We start from the raw sequence: 19,449 nt of genomic DNA on the forward strand, positions 1-19,449 counted from the left end.
GAAAGTCATACCCTTCACCAAAAGTGGGTGTGTAGTTGAATGGGGGGCAATTTTCTATCTAGTATTTGTGATTTCCTGTACTCTGGTGCATGTTGGTGATAGCCAAGACCCAAACTCAATATGCTTATGGTTTATAGAGTGCATTTGTGAATAAACTATACATTTATTTTTATTTGCTTTCAGTGGTACCAGTTATTTCCCAAATTAAGGGCTAAAATACGTATCTTATGTTAAAATAAGAAAGGTCATTATATAACCAGTCAATAACTTCAATTCCATTGCAATTTATTATGGCTTTACCATAGTCATGGCCTCGGAACACTAGATAGATAGATAGATAGATAGATAGATAGATAGATAGATAGATAGATAGATAGATAGATAGATAGATAGATAGATAGATAGATAGCAGTGGCGGCTGGTAGTCTTTCAAACAGGGGAGGCTGGTCGGTTATGATATTTCCAGATTTTAAAAGAAAAAACATATCAATTTTGCCCATACTCTTGCCTCTGATCTGGCTGATTGTTGGCAGGGTCACAAACTGTGAAATAACAGGTTCTTTTGGCCCATTAGTCTACTGTCCAATATACATGATGGTGGTGGTGGTGGTGGTGGTGTATATTTTAACATTTTATATTTTAAAATTGTGGCATGTTGTTTAAAAATTGACCTCGGCTGTGTTTTTGTTTAAAAATGTTTTCCAGATTGTAGCGGTGTTTAATTCATATCCAGAAAAAAACATATATTCCAATATAATATACTCAGCATAAACATTTTAAATAGATTCTATATTTTTGGTCCATCCATGACATATTACTAAAGGAGCCTATTTACTGTTGTTGATGTGGGTCACTTGCTGTTAGCCAATTCACTTTCTCGTACCAGGAGAGCTGAAAGGAACGAGTATTATTCCCTACCTTTTTCACCAAGTCAATTTGAGGCGTTGGTCTACCCTGCTCTTTAATTTTAATTTTTTCCTCAAAAGGAAGACTGGCAAATGGCTTTGCCAAAATTAAATCAGCAATGCTTGGCATCCGTGCGCAGCTTTCTTGCTAGCTGACTAGCCCCCTCAAGTTCAAGTTCAGTCACTCAAATAAACGAAATTTCTGGAACTAAGATAGCAAACTTGACAACACTATATTTACACTTTATTTACAATGAAAATATATACAAACTTAAAAAGCTGGTAGAAACCATATGTAATGAATGAAATCGAAATGTAAGCCGATCTCTTACAATACACCACAGCACTTGCAAATCCGCATGGGACTGAACTGATGTTGCCAGATACTGCTGACGTTATCCAGCCCAAAATATGTTCAAAACCCGCCAAAATGCACTTAAAACCGTCCTATTGGGCGGTAAATCTACCAATCTGGCAACACTGTACCGCTGCCTGTCTATAGTTGAAACGAGCTGTCAATCAAAGAAAATATCCGTCCGCTTTCACCAATCACCAGTCTCCTCGCGGAAACTGCCATGTCCCTCCCATGTGAGGCTCGGAGTCCGTAGGCGGGCGTTTTCGCAGTATTTGTCCAATAACCGTCTTGCATTTTGAGATTGAAAAGCGCATAGCTCCCAAATGCCGTTGAAGTCCATTGAGGCTGGGTGTCCGTGAGACTCCGTGGGCGGGTGTTTTCGCAGTATTTGTCCAATAATTGTCTTGCATTTTGAGATTGACAAGCACATAGCTCCCAATCCACTGAGGCTGGGCTGCATCGCGCTGTCACGAGGGGGAAAAACTCACGCACACATTAGGCGAACTGGGGAAAGTTATAACGGAATGATTTCGCACTGTAGTGGGTTGAGCACATATATTTCTATGATTCTGGATCTGAAATAGCAATGTTATAAGGTTGGCTATAACATAAGCCTAGCGCAATTCATCCTACACGATGTTCGTCATTTTTAGAGGAGGCTGAGCCTCCCTCGTTGTCTTAGAGCAATCGCCCGTGATAGATAGATAGATAGATAGATAGATAGATAGATAGATAGATAGATAGATAGAGTAATAAAGAGTAATAAAGAGTAATAAAGAGTAATATAAAATATTAAACCAAAAGTGATTTAAAATGGGTAAGTTTCAGATAGAAAATAAAATAGACAATGAGTGGATAAAACAGTTAATACACCAATTAGCTTACACTAGGCTATTTATGAGGTCTTAGCCAGGACATACTTAATGTAAACATGTGTAGCTTACCTTTGATTATTTGGGAGGCTTTTGTTTTCCCCATGGAAAATTTCTTTGCGATGGAAGAGTCTGGGAACATTCCAGCCACGCACTTGTTGAAATCATCAAAGAAAGAGAGGCTAATGTTTTTCTTAGCTATTAGCATCGCCATCTTCACCTCAGACCTAATCAGTGTTGCCAGATACTGCTGACGTTTTCCAGCCCAAAATATGTTCAAAACCCGCCAAAATGCATTACGGGAAGACAGCGGGAAATAAGTCAAAATTAGGGATTTCCCTGGAAAAACGGAAGGGTTGACAGGTATGCTTGGGATGGCTGACATAATGATATGATGTGAAATCTGTGACCACATCGTGGCATGGGGCGTGGTATATAGCCCACGCAGAGAGTGTGCCTGATGGACAGGGCAGTGACAACGCAATGGCAGTGCAATCAAAATTACTGAAGTATGTGCATATTACATTTTATTTTCACAATAAAAACACGATGGAAATAACACTCAAGTCACTCAAGTCATCGTGTGTCAAGTCAAGTCAAGTCCCGAGTCTTAAACTTCCAAGTCTGAGTCAAGTCTCAAGTATTTTCATGTTTTGTCAAGTCAAGTCACAAGTCATGAAAACAGTGACTCGAGTCGACTCGAGTCCAAGTCCCCAAGTCTCAAGTCCCCACCTCTGGGAAGGAGACACGAAACACTTTTACTCACCATAAACACTGATACTGAAAGTCCTTGAAGAGAGACGTGGAGTAAGAACTTGTAATAAATAAACTCCAGAAAGGTTTCTGCTGATGTTCCTGATGGTTAAAGCTCCACTGATTCTGTCCAGCTGCAGTCGCTCTTTAAATCTCTCACTGATTTCTGTCACAGTTTCTCCTTTAAACACCTGACTGATCAGTATCTTTTCCTCTCCTTTCTCAGGTCCATAAAACCACAGAATCTGAGCATCACTCTGAATTCCAGTTATCCCAGTATGGAGAGTTATAGTGGTTCCTTCCACTTCCTGCAGTGTGACCGTCTCGTCTCCAGCTGCACACAGTAAACCTGCATCACAGATTCATCTTTACACTTACAGACTACACAGTGGGTCAGATTATTATTATTATTATTATTATTATTATTATTATTATTATTATACACTAATGTGGTTCTCAGCCTTTTTTCAGCCATGGAACTTCCACAAATTTACTAAAAATCCATTTTCACCTTCTTCATAATGAACTTCTTTAATAAAACTATATTTACAATTACGGTTTCTTCTGTTGTGAAGGAAAGACTCAAACTTACAGTGCAGCAGGAGAAGAGTCCTGAGAGTCCTGATTTCTACTGAAATATTCAGCACCATGTTTGTTCAGTTGTCCTCAGAGTCTTTATCAGTGAAGAGCGTTGTGTTCAGTGCCTGTTAGGACTGGGACTGTTTTGGCCTCTAGAGGCCACTGTTATTTCCTTTTCTGGCCATGTTTGTTTTGGGCCTCTAGAGGTCACCACTGTGTTCTGTGTTTTGTTTTGTCTTATTGCCTGTTTCCTGCCCCGCCCTGTCTTTAATTAGTTTGTGTATTTATACCCCTGAGTTCAGTCCTCGGAGTCTTTGTGATGTTATGTTTCGCTCCAGTAACCTCTGTTCCGATTTCCTCGCCTGTGTCTTTGTGGTTTTTGTACTTTGCTTTTTTTTTGGACTTTTTGGACTTTGTGTTTACCATTTTGGATCCTCTGAGCGTTTGTATTTTTGCCTCTTCTGGTTTTTTGGCTCTTTGTTTCTTTGAACTTTTGTTTTTTTCCTGGTTATCTTCTGAGCGTTTGGATTATACTTTTGTTTTTGCCTTGGATTGTTAATAGTGTAAATATTGTAAATAAACCTTTTTTGATACTTTTTCTACTTCTGCCTCACGCCTCTGCATTTGAGTCATCCCCCTGGTGGCCTAGTGGGGGTTTGCTGGATTATCACACCAGCGAACCAGGTTCGAATCCTAGCAAAACCCTAACAGTGCCGTTCTGTTGCTGCTGTACACAATGTTCCCTTACTGTCCCACATTCATCAGAGCGCTGGGCGGACGTCCTGTCTCAGTGTGTTCAGTCTCTACACGCTCACTACATGCTTTCCTCTCACCAATGTCCATGTACATTTGATAGAAAAAGGCTTTTTCAGATGGATTTAGTGGAGACGAGGTTTAAAATTCTCTCCTGTGTGTTTGATTCAATTACATTTGCAAGATGTGGAGAAAAACCTGGAGAGAATAATTTCAGTAGAGTTCATTAAAAAAATTATGATTTTATAATATTACAGATGTTACATATTAGAAATAGTGAGCTCATTCAAAGTTTTAGATGATCTGCATCTGGAGATTTATTCTGTAAAAAAGATCCATTTGGGTCACAACATGAACAGTGAGTTTAGATCGGACAAAATAATCCCTCCTTTCGAGATGTCACAGGCCTTGTGTAAAATATTCAGATGGTGATTTTTGCAGTATCAGGCCATCACCACTTCCCCTTTACTGTGTGTGAGACAGAGAGCTGAACACTGAGAACCAACCACAAACCTCTCCACCAACTAGAACAATGGTCACGCTTTTGTTTTTTCCTTTCTCTGTTCATATTGAATCACTTTTCCTGTGTTTGGAGGTTGTGCATTACAGATGGTGGAAGATAGGAACCCTGAACACATGTCAGAATTTATCTGAAACATTTTGGTGTTTGTTAAAGCAAAAAACATGACTCAGCTCTGTAGATTTGTGTCCCGTCAGCTGGGATTCAGCTTTAAATGTGAATCTGTATCAAATTATCTGAGCAGTTTACAGGTCAAATAGTGAATCGACAGCAACAGAAAACTATTGGAACTTTGGTAATGAAAAATAAATTCACTTCCATTTTATTTGTATCGTGATTTTAACTCTCGACCTGGTTATAAAGCAGCTTTACAGAAATCTTGTTGTAGATTGAGATTCTTATGCAGCAGCAGCTCCATCAGTGAACTGACAACCTGCACTGTGCACAAAACTCTTCAGTGACACTGCTGTTTGGGACGACCGGAAAATGGTGGAGAAACTGTTACTACGGCTCCGGAAAATGGAAGTGAACATTTTAGCACAATTACTGCTGTGTTTTTTCACCTTTCCTGTACAACAGAATAAACTGGACCTGGAAATGTAAAGTTGTAGGAAGAAGCTAAAGTGGCAAAGTTTGTTTGTTTGTCTTGAGCTAATGTCGCCATTTCTCGATGGGTTTTCACCAAATTTGGCAAGTAGGTCCAGGGATGACCCAGAATTTTGCAGCAATAAGCAAAATTCATGTAAGGGCCCCAGGGAGGTCCCTGGGGGCACAACATCCACCCACCCCCTCCCTCAATGCCTTTCATGTTACATTTATCAACACAAACTCTTGACAGATCTTCACTAAATTTGGCACGTAGGTACAGGAAATAGCCACAATTTGGCAGAATTCAGAAATTCCATATTTGGGACCCAGGGGTTCCCCGGTGGGCCCCTCGGTGGTGGATGTTTGGATTTTTGTTTGTGTTGGGTTAATATATTGTATATCACATACTAAAAAAATTACATCCGACCTTCACACCCCCCACAACCTGGGCAAAGCCCGGGGAACCTGATATGTACTGTAGTTCATGATGAAGGTTAAAGCAAGCAATAAATAAAACCACAGAATTTAAGAACATAAGAACTGTGAAGAACTTCATTTTAATTGTTTGCATGCTGAATGTAATGAATTTTCCTTGAGTCTGACGGAGCCAAAGCTGTGAGTCCGGGATGGACCCATTTTCTGTTGTTGTCCTGTTTTTGTTGAGATGGAGAAAGTGTGCTGAAAAGCGCAGAATGACAAAACACAGTTCTGGAGCTGAGCTAAAATTCATCCTGCCTCCCGAGTCTTCTTCCACACCCTCACACACCGAGGTTCTACTTACTGCTTTGTGAAATCACAATCGCATCATTTTCCAAAATGTTGAGATCAAATGCTGGGTTTTTATTTTCTAATGTGGAGCTAACCTCTGAATAAACTGGAGAATATCCTCAGAAATATGATACAAGATACACCAGAGCTGCAGGACGTAATAATGTGTGTTACAGAACAGATCAGATTCAGTGATTTAATCAACCGGAGAAAGGAGATGAAAAGATGCTGAACAGTCAGGTGTTTAAAGGAGAAACTGTGACAGAAATCAGTGAGAGATTTAAAGAGCGACTGCAGCTGGACAGAATCAGTGGAGCTTTAACCATCAGGAACATCAGCAGAAACCTTTCTAGAGTTTATTTATTACAAGCTCTTACTGGACGTGTCTTATTTAGGACTTTCAGGGTCAGTGTTTCATGTGAACCTTCTGCTTCATAACTTCATGAATCCAAAAGTCCAGTTTGGGCTGTTTGGAGTCAAACTGCATCAGGAACATCATTTACAGATGAATCTGCCCTGAAATAATCATTTTACACCACAGCGCTGTTGAACTCTGGACTCTGTTTGCTCAGAAAGTGTCGATGGCACCAGTTTCTCTTCAACCAACAACGGATAAGCGGAATAGATGATGGATGGATGGATGGATGGATGGACAAACTCTCTTTACACCATTTGATAACATGGTTCACTGGGTGTTAGTTCTTTAGTATAATTAAATCACAGAACTTTTAATATTCCTCATTTGAAACTTTTTTTTCCAAATTTCTTTATTGAATTTTTGCAGACAGTACAGAAAAATGCATCGATTTCAGATTGTGCTGAAGTATCTGTGTTAGAGTGAAGTACAAAAAAAAAACCAAGACAAAAAGAGAACCCCAACATGAATCCCACTATCCCTCCCGACAACCCATGTCAGATGTAGTCACAACAAACGACTAAATTATTACACAACATATAACAACATAAGTAAATAATTACAGTATAATAAAACAAAACACACAACCCCCCCCTGAAAACAGGGGGATAGAGGAGAGACGAAAATAAAGAAAGTGTGTATGTGTGTGTGGGGGGAGGGGGGTATTCTCTCTTTCCAACTGTTAAGAAGTGTCCTCGGCATCATCAGGAGTAACATTAAGGCTATTAGTAATATAAGCCAGCAGTGGGTCCCAAGTTTTATGAAATCCTGTCAAAGATCCCTTCTGAGAAAACCTTAACTTCTCTAATTTTAGACATTGTAAAATTTCCCGTATCCAACTATTGTGAGTTGGTGGAGAAACTTGTTTCCATTTGAGAAGAATGGCACGCCTGGCAAGCAAGGTGGTGAAGGCCAGGACACACTGTGTAGAAACAGGGAGATTTTTAGACAGAGGGAGACCAAAAAGAGCAGTCAGGGGATTTGGTTCTAAATTTCTGCTGAGAGCCTGTTTGAGAGTTTGAAATATATTGGACCAAAAGTTGGTCAGCCTCGGGCACGTCCAGAACATGTGTACATGGTCGGCTGGAGACTGTTTACAGCGGTTACAGGCATCACTGTGATTTAGATATATCTTTGCTAATTTATCATTTGTAAAATGGGCTCTGTGAAGCACCTTCCACTGTAATAGACCGTGCCTAGCACAAACTGACAAAGAATTAATCAGTTTTAAGATGTCTCTCCACTGGACATATCCTATAAAGCGATACAATGGGGACTGAGTTCAGAAGTGCAATCTTATTATAAATGCCAGATATCAGTCGCTTTTGTCGCAAGTTGAAAGACAGTAATTGGTCAATTTCGGCTTCAGGGGGGCGGTTTGGGAAATGGGAAATGCAAAGGACGTGAAAACACCTTCTTCATACAGGTCATTAAGTGTTCTGAGGCCTTTTTCTGACCATAGACGAAATGTAGGGTCAGAGCAAGAAGGGAGAAATGCATGATTATTCAAAACTGGAGCACAAGTCGAAGCTCTATGTAAGCCATGCTGTTTCCTGAACTGGATCCAAATTTTAATTGTATTTGTGACGACCAGATTGGGTGAGACATTATGGGCACTTATGGGGAGCTGGGAACAGATCGTAGAGTGTAAGGAGCAAGAAGAGGATGATATCTCAGTGTGAGCCCAAGGTGGACAGGTGTCTACACCCTCCCCATGGAGCCAATATATAAGTTTATTGATGTTGCAGGCCCAAAAATAGCGGCGAAAATTTGGCAGTGCGAGTCCCCCTTCAGGTTTAGAAAGTTGAAGAATGTTTTTTTTTTAATATGGGCTGGTTTATTATGCCAAATGAAAGCATTGAGTTGTTGGTCGAGGTTAACAAAAAAGTATTTACTTAGACAAATTGGGATGTGTTGAAAAAGATACAGAAATTTCAGAAGAATAACCATCTTAATGAGATTAACTCGGCCTGCAAGGGACAAGGGGAGGGCAGCCCATCTATACAAGTCCGACTTGCATTTATCTAATAGGGGCTGAAAATTCTTCTGAAAGAGTTCCCTGAAGGGGCTGGTAATAAACACCCCCAAATACTTGAATCCTTCTTCAGCTATTTTGAAAGGAAATAGAGAATGTGGGAGGGATCTCGCCAAATTATTAACAAAAAATAGCTCACTTTTCTGAATGTTCAATTTATACCCTGACAGGTGCCCAAACTGATCCAGAGTTGACAAAATTGAGGGGAGGGAGGATGTAGGATTTGAAATAAATAAGAGAAGGTCATCAGCAGATAAAGAGAGTTTATGAACTAAACCAAAACGAGAAATGCCTTCAAACTCATTCTGGTTTCTAAGGCAGACAGCTAGCGGCTTGATGGCTATATTGAACAACAAAGGAGAAAGTGGACAGCCCTGTCGGGTCCCATGTTTGAGAGGGAAGTATGCTGAATGAATGCCGTTAGTATTTACAGAAGCACAGGGGGTGGCATATAGAAGTTTAACCCAAGAAATAAAGTTAGAATCAAAGCCAAATTTCTCTAAGATGAAAAATAGAAATCCCCACTCCACCCGATCGAAAGCTTTCTCTGCGTCAAGCGCCACTACGATTTCAGGAGTGTTTGATGTGGGTGAGAATATGATGTTCAACAGCCTTCTGGTGTTAAAGAATGGATGTCTCCCCAATGTGAAGCCTGTCTGGTCTAATGAGATTATTGATGGCATCACACTCTGGAGACGGAGGGCAAGAACCTTTGTGAGAATCTTATAATCTATGTTTAAGAGTGAGACAGGTCTATAGTTCCCACAAGAGGTAGGATCCCTGTCTTTCTTCAGAAGCAGTGAAATAGATGCTTCATGCAAGGTCACTGGTAGTCTGCCTTCAATAAAGGAATCATTGAACATTCTCACAAGGATAGGAGCTAGTAACATCGAGTATGCCTTAAAGAACTTGGTTGTAAAACCGTTGGGACCGGGAGATTTCCTGTTTTGCATAGAATTGATTGCTTCATGTACCTCCGACAAAGTGATGGGTCTACCCAGTTCTCTAGCGATGTTTACGTCAATCTGAGGATACATTAACCGGTCTAAAGGATTAGGGGTCGCTGATGTAGTTGGGTTGCATTCAGAAGTATACAGCGTGGTATAGAAATCAGAAAAAGATTTATTGATAACTACTGGATCAGAAGTGTGGCTACCATCAGGTAGCTTAATTTGAGAGATCAATCTAGAAGCTCTAGCTGCACGGGCCTGCTGTGCCAGGAGTCTCCCTGCCTTATCTCCTTGCTCAAAAAAGTTTTGTTTTGATTGTCACAGCTGTCTCTCCACTATGCGTGTCATGAACAGGTCATGTTCCGAACGTAGTTGTAACCGTTTCTTATAGAGGGCGGGGGATGGAGAGGTGGAGTAAGTTCCATCGAGCTTTAGAAGTTCCTCTGCAATTTCCACCAGCCTAGCCTGTTCAGCCCTTCTCATTTGTAAAATATAAGATATCATCTGTCCACGAATAGTGGCTTTAAGCGCTTCCAACAGAATGCTACTGCTGACATCAGGGGTGTCATTAAACTCTATGTAAGAACGAATTTGAGTCGCAACAAAATCTTTAAACTTATTGTCTGACAGCAAGTGCGAACTGAACCTCCATCGTGAACGTGGAGTTGTCTCCCGTGGAAAACTAATGTCAACTGTAGTAGGGGCATGATCAGAGATAGTTATTGGGTGGTACTCACATGCATTCCTGCAGTCTAGGAGAATATTATCAAGTAGAAAGAAATCAATTCGGGAGAATGTGTGGTGTACAGTACATGGGGATAAAAAGGAAAAAACTCTATCATGGGGTTTTTTAAACCTCCAGGGATCAGAGATTCCCAACTGCGATGCGTACGATTTTACTATGTTCGCTGATTTGGACACAGTGTGATGTGCGTAGGGGAAGATCTGTCAAGAGTCACATCCTGCACCAAATTGAAGTCCCCACCCATGATAATGCAGTGACTATCCGCATTTGGAATTTTTGCAAAGAGCCTCGTAAAGAATTTGTCATCGTCCCAGGTCGGATCATAAACTGAAATTAAGATCACTGGTATATTCTGAAGCATGCCCGAAACTATGACATATGGTAGCGGCCGTCAGTATCTAGAATTACATTTGTTGGTTCAAAGAGGACCCTTTTATGAATAATAATGGCTGCCCCTCTAACCTTATCTGTAAATTTTGAATGGAATAAGTGGCTCATCCACGCTCTTTTAATATGTGGGGTGTCAGATGTTTTGAGATGTGTTTCTTGCAAAAACATCATGTCCCCTTTAAGGTACTGTAACTGTGTCAAAATCTTACCAATTTTAATCCCGTTGTTCATGCCCTTAGTATTCCAGGAAATCAGACGCAGTCCATTCACAGCATTAGCCATAGAGCTGACAATAACACGTTAAACTGACATTGCATGACCTGTATTCTGCACTATAATGAAGGAAGAGATAGTGGGGAGGAAGAGTTGAAAAGGGAAAGAGAGAAGAAAAACAAAACAAAACAAAGAAAAAAAGGGGGGGGACACAAAAACAAAGACAAAACATTGACAACATTTGTGACCACCCTGAGGGCTACACCCATAGAAAGAAACATCATCTGAGCACTCCAGCTCACAGCTAACAGCTAAACTAAGCTTCCTGGGTCTCCTCCCTTGCATTAACAATATTTGACCCCTTAAGTCACAGAGAGAAAACGTCAAAAAAACAAGTCGAGTACTGTATTCCAGACCAGATATGCAAACAACTAACACTTAAGGTAAATAAGCACCAAGATTTCTTAAAGTAGGCAGGCCATTAACATGTTCCTATACATCAAATGAGATTAACAAAATACCTGCATGTAAGAAACACTGATGTCCATCATGGGTTAGAGATGATTAGGTTCTAACAGATAGAACAGAATTTAAAATAAAACTGTAAGGAAAATATGTAATAATCAACTGCAATCGGCATGTAAACAAGCTTCCTGTATTTATCACGAGAGCGGGTTGAAGATAATCTTAATTCCCAAAATAGTGTAAACGAGAGGGAAGAAAAATGAAAAAGAGGGAATTCAGAAATATTAGTGGATACTGGATCTCAAATCAATGTGCAGGTAATATATTAAAATGTCTAGCCAGTGACTTTTGTTCAAAACTCTGCACATTCATAATACCAGCAATCCGTCAGGACCATGACAACTAATGACGCAGTTTGAGAATTAACTCCAGGCCCATCTGGGGCTGGTCATGACACAGTTTTATCACATTAACTCAAGGTTATCCGGCCAGCATAGCGGTGGCTCATCACGGTGGGCTTACTGAAGTAGTTGCCCACGGTCGTCAGGTCTCATCCGTGCGGATGGATGTAATGAAGTCTTTAGCCTCGGAGACCAAAGAGAGTCTCTTCCTCTCCCCATCCTTCATCACAATGACAAGCCGGGCAGGGAATAGCAATGCGGGTTTGAAGCCCAGATTGTAGAGCTCCGACATCACCTCCCGGTATTTCTGGCACTGTTCTACTACTTCCGATGCGTAGTCCTCATAGATGGAGATGGGGGTGCCTCTATACTGGAGCTTGCCTCTCCTGGCTCGGGCTTCATGTATGATCCTCTCCTTCACCTGGTACCTGTGCAGCCTGATAATGACGGGCCGTGCTCTCTGCCCCTGCTTCGGTTTCTTGGATAGTGTACGATGAGCTCAGTCACATTCTGGTGGATAGCTCAGGACATTTTTGCCGAAAACTTCCATGAGCAGCTCTGCAAAAAAGGCCATGGGCCGCGGCCCCTCCACTGACTCAGGTACGCCGACCACTCTGATATTGTTCTACCGACTTCGGGACTCCAGGTTGCTAACTTTAGCTAACAGCTTAGCATTGCTCTCCGTCAGTGTAGCACAGGATGCCTCCAATGACAGCAAGCGCTCATCTTGTAGAGTAGCATTTACCTCGAGAGAGACTATCTTCTGAGCGTGGTCTGACACCGTGGTGTAGACGTGGTCCAGCTTTGATTCGAGTGTTGAGATGGAAGATTTGAAGTCAGCGGAGAGGGCTTAGCGGTGTTCTTCCAGGAGGTTAGCAATGGCTGCCATGCTAAATTCATCACTTGCCTCGAGCGCGGAACTGACCTTGGCACTCTGGTCTTTTACATTCTGTCTAGTCACATACGTCGACATATTTAGCTGGTGTGTTTGTCAGAAAAGATGAGTACTGCTATTGTTGTGACTTTCGGGGTCTTAAAGCATGAAAATAGTTGCGGGAGCGAGACTCGAGACACATCTTCTCCATCACAGCCCGCCTCATTTGAAACCTTTAAAAAAAAATAAACTGTTCAGCTTTAAAGTATTTTTCTTTCCTCATTGTTACAGAGTAAAAAATAAAAAATGTACTTCACTGCAGAAGGCAAACCCATTAAAAACAATATGCTTAAATTTTAATTAATTAAATCAAGACCCAGTGAAAACAAAAGCTGCCTAAAGTTTCCACTCGAGGCACCAAATGTGTCGCAGCAGTGCCTGAGTCAGTGGAGACGGCTGAATCTCTCTGTCAAACATTTACACTGAATAAAAAACTAACTGGAATTATTTAATTCAGCATTGGTTTCATGTGATTGAACTGAGTGAACATGAACACCCTTTGTTTTTGTCCCTCCATCATTGGGTTCCTGGTGTTGTGAGACGAACATTCGCTGCTGTGCCGTTATACTGCACTGTTCATTTTCATCCTGCACTCATTTCTTCACATCAGCACCAACATCCTCAGGAGATTTTATAACCTCACTGAATCACATCTATAGGACATGAACTGATCCCATTCACTCGACATCACTGAACCATGGAATTAGTAATTGTTTAAATGAAATCAAGGTGGGAAAAGAACCAGAAACTCACAAAACAAACCAACATTTCAACAAAACAATATTACACATTGTGATGAGAACGAGTGAAAATATAAAATGTACTCACCATAAACACTGACACTGAAAGTCCTGGATGAGAGACGATCAGTGATGACGTGTAATAAATAAACTCCAGAAAGGTTTCTGCTGATGTTCCTGATGGTTAAAGCTCCACTGATTCTGTCCAGCTGCAGTCGCTCTTTAAATCTCTCACTGATGTCTGTAACAGTTTTTCCATTAAACACCTGACTGATCAGTGTCTTTTCCTCTGCTTTCTCAGGTCCATAAAACCACAGAATCTGAGCATCACTCTGAATTCCAGTTATCCCAGTATGGAGAGTTATAGTGGTTCCTTCCACTTCCTGCAGTGTGACCGTCTCGTCTCCAGCTGCACACAGTAAACCTGCATCACAGATTCAGCTTCAGATTCATCTTTACACTCACAGACTACACTGTGGTTCAGAGAGATAATAATATACATTAAAGTGGTTCTCAGCCCTTTTCAGCAATGGAACCTCAACAATTTATGAAAAATCCACTTTCACCTTCTTCATGATGAACTTATTTGATAAAACTATATTTACAGCTACAGTTTCTTCTGTTGTGAAGGAAAGACACAAACTTACAGCGCAGCAGGAGAAGAGTCCTGAGAGTCCTGATTTCTAATGAAATATTCAGCAGCATGTTTGTTCAGTTGTCCTCAGAGTCTTTATCAGTGAAGAACGTTGTGTTCAGTGCCGTTCTGATGCTGCTGTACACAATGTTCCCTTACTGTTAGCTCGGCGTCTTTACTGTCCCACATTCATCAGAGCGCTGGGCGGACGTCCTGTCTCAGTGTGTTCAGTCTCTACACGCTCACTACATGCTTTCCTCTCACCAATGTCCATGTACATTTGATAGAAAACAGCTTTTTCAGATGGATTTAGTGGAGATGAGGTTTAAAATTCTCTCCTGTGTGTTTGTTTCAATTACATTTGCAAGATGTGGAGAAAAACCTGGAGAGAATAATTTCAGTCAAGTTCATGAGAAAATTTATGACTTTCTAAGATTACAGATGTTACATTTTAGAAATAGTGAGCTCATTCAAAGTTTTAGACGATCTGCATCTGGAGATTTATTCTGTAAAAAGAATCATTTGCGTCACAACATGAACAGTGAGTTTAGATCGGACAGAATAATCCCTTCTTTCATCCTTTCGAGGTGTCACAGGCCTTGTGTAAAATATTCAGATGGTGATTTTTGCAGTATCAGGCCATCACCACTTCCCCTTTACTGTGTGAGAGATGGAGAGCTGAACACTGAGAACCAACCACAAACCTCTCCACCAACTAGAACAACGGTCACAGTTTTGTTTTTTCTTTTCTCTGTTCACAGTGAATCACTTTTTCTGTGTGTTTGGAGGTTGTGCATTACAGATAGTAGAAAAATAAACTTGTCAGTATTCATCTCAAACATTGATAGACCTGAACACTTGTGAAAGTGAAAAGCACGACTCAGCTCTGTAGATTTGTGTCCCGTCGGTTGGATTCAGGTTTAAATGTGAATCTTGAAATCAGATGCAAGATTTTTTTCTGCATTTTGAGAAATAAGTCAGTTGAAATGTTGCTCGTCCTGATGATATAATGAGAGAGTGCGTGAGATGACGAGACAAACACAAGTTTCAACACCAACAAAACCAGTTCAGACAGGAATCAATCAGACTCTGGAATCTACTTCCTGTAATATCATCGTGAAAACTTGAATTCCTATTAAACCTAATGTACATGATGTAAACATATCAGTGGTTTCCAGAATATGGAGATCATTTGTGACCAAAACAAAAGAAGGATGATTGAATTATGAGAGTCTCTTCATCACTGAATACAGCACGAAGGTTTTCTGCTCTTGATTATCATCCGTTATTCTCGAATCTTCTTCCTGTCAGAGACAACAGTATATTTCAGTCTCTGAATCGGGGGAGATTTTATCACTCCTGTGGAAGTCATGTGATTTTTCTTTAATGCTAAAACCACTGAAACATTTAACCTCATGATCATTTTCAACAGTTTTATTGAGATGTTTACCTTTTTAACTCTCTCTGCACTGCGAGCTGTAAATTCCACCTCAGTGTAAGTCAGTTCCCCAAGTTTTTTCAAAAACTAAACATATATTCATGTTAATAAGCAGGGTAAAATGGAAAAAAAAAAAAATCTATACTAAAAACAAAAACAGAAAGATCAGTTTCTTGCCTTGTTGTGTTTTCTCTTTAGCCAAACCCACACAGGTATGGATATTAATAACAGGAAAAAAACAGTAGATATCAGGACAGGTAGCAGTGAACGGGAACGATCAGTTTGGCCTGAGAACAATATGATATCATCATAAACATCGAAAAACAAATCTTCTCCTTATGACACACACGTGGGCTGGGCAATGTGACAAAAGTACCAAAACCCAATCCTCTCTGACGTACCTGAGTTATAATAACAGAGCTGTGTGATGTTGAGAGAAGTTGTTTTATTGCTGACAGGGTTTGCAGACACACAGATATAAGAGTTCCTGTTATTCTCTGGGTGTTGTATCTGAAGTGTGAGATTGAGGGGAACACTGAGATCTGTGTTATTGGTGATGGAGATTCTCTCATTCTCTCTGTACCAGGATAACTTCACATCTTCTCCATTCTCTACACAGCACAGGAGGAAACACAGCTCTGTAGAAGACACTCTTCGGATTCCTCTTTGAATTCTCATTACTGGAGCTGATACTGGAGCTGAGAAACAGAAACATGGATTAAGAATGTGAGTCATGTAAAGCAACATGGAAGATAATGTTTGATTATACAACAGAAAGAAAAGCTTCTTATCTGCTCAAACATCTAAAAACTGTCCGGAATGCAGGTGACATACAGACATAAAAGCAGAGTAAAAAAAAAAAAAAAACCTGCAATGGTCAGGCAAGACACAAACAGGATGTGGGAGTCAATATCAGGAAGCAAAGTCCAAAACCCAGACTCAGCAGAACAATAAGAAAGGCTGGGTAAAGTCAGAAAGCTGAAGTCCTGAAATACTGAGCTGTGAGACTGAAGTGATTGTGAGCAGGTGAGTGCAAACAGTAACAGGAGACTGTGAGCGGTGAAGTGCAGGATGGGTTTTGTAGTCCATGGTGGCCATATTTGAAGGCCACTGTGAATTCTGGGAAGTGGAGTCTTGTGTGTAAGCAGGTGCAGACATGACAAAAACATGTATTCATTATTTTTATTCACTGTTACAATTCCTCAGAATTCTGAATTCATTCAAAAATCATTTTCCAGGACAATTCGACCGACTGCATTCTTTTCTTTTTTAAAAGCTTTATTCGTCACATGCACACTTCAAGCACAGTGAAATTCATCCTCTGCATTTAACCCATCTGAAGCAGTGAACACACGCACACACACCCAGAGCAGTGGGCAGCTCAGAGCGCCCGGGAAGCAGTCAGGGGTTCGGTATCTTGCTCAAGGGCACCTCAGCCCAAGGCCGCCCCACGTCAACCTAACTGCATGTCTTTGCACTGTGGGGGAAACTGGAGCACCCAGAGGAAACCCACGCAGACATGGGGAGAACATGCAAACTCCACACAGAAAGGCCCTCGCCGGCCGCCGGGTTCAAACCCGGAACCTTCTTGCTGTGAGGCGACCGTGCTAACCACTACACCACCGTGCCGACGTTCCTACAACTTTGTACCTTATGACTCCTTGGGCTCTGAGCTCTGATTGGACATTTTTGTAATTCTGAAGTGATGAGACTGAACATGGACAGGAAGGAGACATGAAACACTTTTACTCACCATAAACACTAACACTGAAAGTCCTAAATGAGACACGTCCAGTAAGAACTTGCAATAAATAAACTCCAGAAAGGTTTCTGCTGATGTTCCTGATGGTTAAAGCTCCACTGGTTCTGTCCAGCTGCAGTCGCTCTTTAAATCTCTCACTGATTTCTGTCACAGTTTTTCCATTAAACACCTGACTGTTTAATATCTTTTCCTCTCCTTTCTCAGGTCCATAAAACCACAGAATCTGAGCATCACTCTGAATTCCAGTTATCCCAGTATGGAGAGTTATAGTGGTTCCTTCCACTTCCTGCAGTGTGACCGTCTCGTCTCCAGCTGCACACAGTAAACCTGCATCACAGATTCAGATTCATCTTTACACTCACAGACTACACTGTGGATCAGATTATTATTATTATTATTATTATTATTATTATTATTATTATTATTATTATTATTATTATTATACACTAAAATGGTTCTCAGCCTTTTTTCAGCAATGGAACCTCCACAATGGACTAAAAATCCACTTTCACCTTCTTCATGATGAACTCATTTGATAAAACTATATTTACAGCTACAGTTTCTTCTGTTGTGAAGGAAAGACACAAACTTACAGCACAGCAGGAGAAGAGTGCTGAGAGTCCTGATTTCTACTGAAATATTCAGCAGCATGTTTATTCAGTTGTCCTCAGAGTCTTTATCAGTGAAGAACATTGTGTTCAGTGGCGTTCTGTTGCTGCTGTACACAATGTTCCCTTACTGTTAGCTCGGCGTCTTTACTGTCCCACATTCATCAGAGTGCTGGGCGGACGTCCTGTCTCAGTGTGTTCAGTCTCTACACGCTCACTATATGCTTTCCTCTCACCAATGTCCATGTACATTTGATAGAAAACAGCTTTTTCAGATGGATTTAGTGGAGACGAGGTTTAAAATTCTCTCCTGTGTGTTTGATTCAATTACATTTACAAGCTGTGGAGAAAAACCTGGAGAGAATAATTTCAGTCAAATTCATTAGAAAATTTATGACTGTATAATATTACAGATGTTACATTTTAGAAATGGTGAGGTAATTCAAAGTTTTAGATGATCTACATCTGGAGATTTATTCTGTAAAAAGATTCATTTGGGTCACAACATGAACAGTGAGTTTAGATCAGACAGAATAATCCCTTCTTTCGTCCTTTCAAGATGGCAGAGGCCTTGTGTAAAATATTCAGATGGTGATTTTTGTAGTATCAGGCCATCACCACTTCCCCTTCACTGTGTGTGAGACGGAGAGCTGAACACTGAGAACCAACCACAAACCTCTCCACCAACTCGAACAACAGTCACATTTTTTTCTTTTTCTTTTCCCTCTCATCTCATTATCTCTAGCCGCTTTATCCTGTTCTACAGGGTCGCAGGCAAGCTGGAGCCTATCCCAGCTGACTACGGGCGAAAGGTGGAGTACACCCTGGACAAGTCACCAGGTCATCACAGGGCTGACACATAGACACAGACAACCATTCACACTCACATTCACACCTACGGTCAATTTAGAGTCACCAGTTAACCTAACCTGCATGTCTTTGGATTGTGGGGGAAACCGGAGCACCCGGAGGAAACCCACGTGGACACTGGGAGAACATGCAAACTCCGCACAGAAAGGCCCTCGTCGGCCATGCGGCTCGAACCCAGACCTTCTTGCTGTGAGGCGACAGTGCTAACCACTACACCACCGTGCCACCTTTTTAAGAACATAATGCAAAGAACTTTATTTTAATTCTTTGTATGATGGATGTAATGAATTTTCCTTGAATCTGATGGAGCCAAAGCTGTGAGTATGGGACGGACCTGTTTTCTGTTGTTGTCTTGTTTTTCTTGAGATGGAGAAAGTGTGCTGAAAAGCACAGAACAATAAAACGCAGGTCTGGAGCTGAGCTAAAATTCATCCTGCCTCCCTAGTCTTCTTCTACACCCTCTCCCACACTGAGGTTCTACTTACTGCTTTGTGAAATCACAATCACATCATTGTCCACAATGTTAAGATCAAATGCTGGGTTTTTCTTTTCTAATGTGGTGCTAACCTCTGAATAAACCGGAGAATATCCTCAGAGATACGATACAAGATACCGCAGAGCTGCAGGACGTAATAATGTGTGTTACAGATCAGATCAGATTCAGTGGTTCAATCAACCGGAGAAAGGAGATGAAATTATATTGAACAGTCAGGTGTTTAAAGGAGAAACTGTGACAGAAATCAGTGAGAGATTTAA

At 40.9% G+C, this 19,449-nt stretch overlaps 1 protein-coding gene across 1 annotated transcript in view; it reads right to left on the reverse strand.

Moving 5' to 3' along the window:
- Nucleotides 1-19,449, reverse strand: part of LOC132882588 (uncharacterized) — a 44,950-nt gene that overhangs the window by 19,339 nt on the left and 6,162 nt on the right. Inside the window, exons 3-8 of the mRNA XM_060915680.1 lie at nucleotides 17,207-17,542; nucleotides 15,855-16,151; nucleotides 15,631-15,740; nucleotides 15,303-15,540; nucleotides 13,470-13,805; nucleotides 2,899-3,234 (exon numbers count right to left, since the gene is read on the reverse strand). Coding sequence (XP_060771663.1) covers nucleotides 2,899-3,234; nucleotides 13,470-13,805; nucleotides 15,303-15,540; nucleotides 15,631-15,740; nucleotides 15,855-16,151; nucleotides 17,207-17,542 — 1,653 coding nt within the window. The remainder of the gene's footprint in view (nucleotides 1-2,898; nucleotides 3,235-13,469; nucleotides 13,806-15,302; nucleotides 15,541-15,630; nucleotides 15,741-15,854; nucleotides 16,152-17,206; nucleotides 17,543-19,449) is intronic.

Source organism: Neoarius graeffei, chromosome 3, assembly GCF_027579695.1.
Source record: "Neoarius graeffei isolate fNeoGra1 chromosome 3, fNeoGra1.pri, whole genome shotgun sequence".
Lineage (NCBI taxonomy): Eukaryota > Metazoa > Chordata > Actinopteri > Siluriformes > Ariidae > Neoarius > Neoarius graeffei.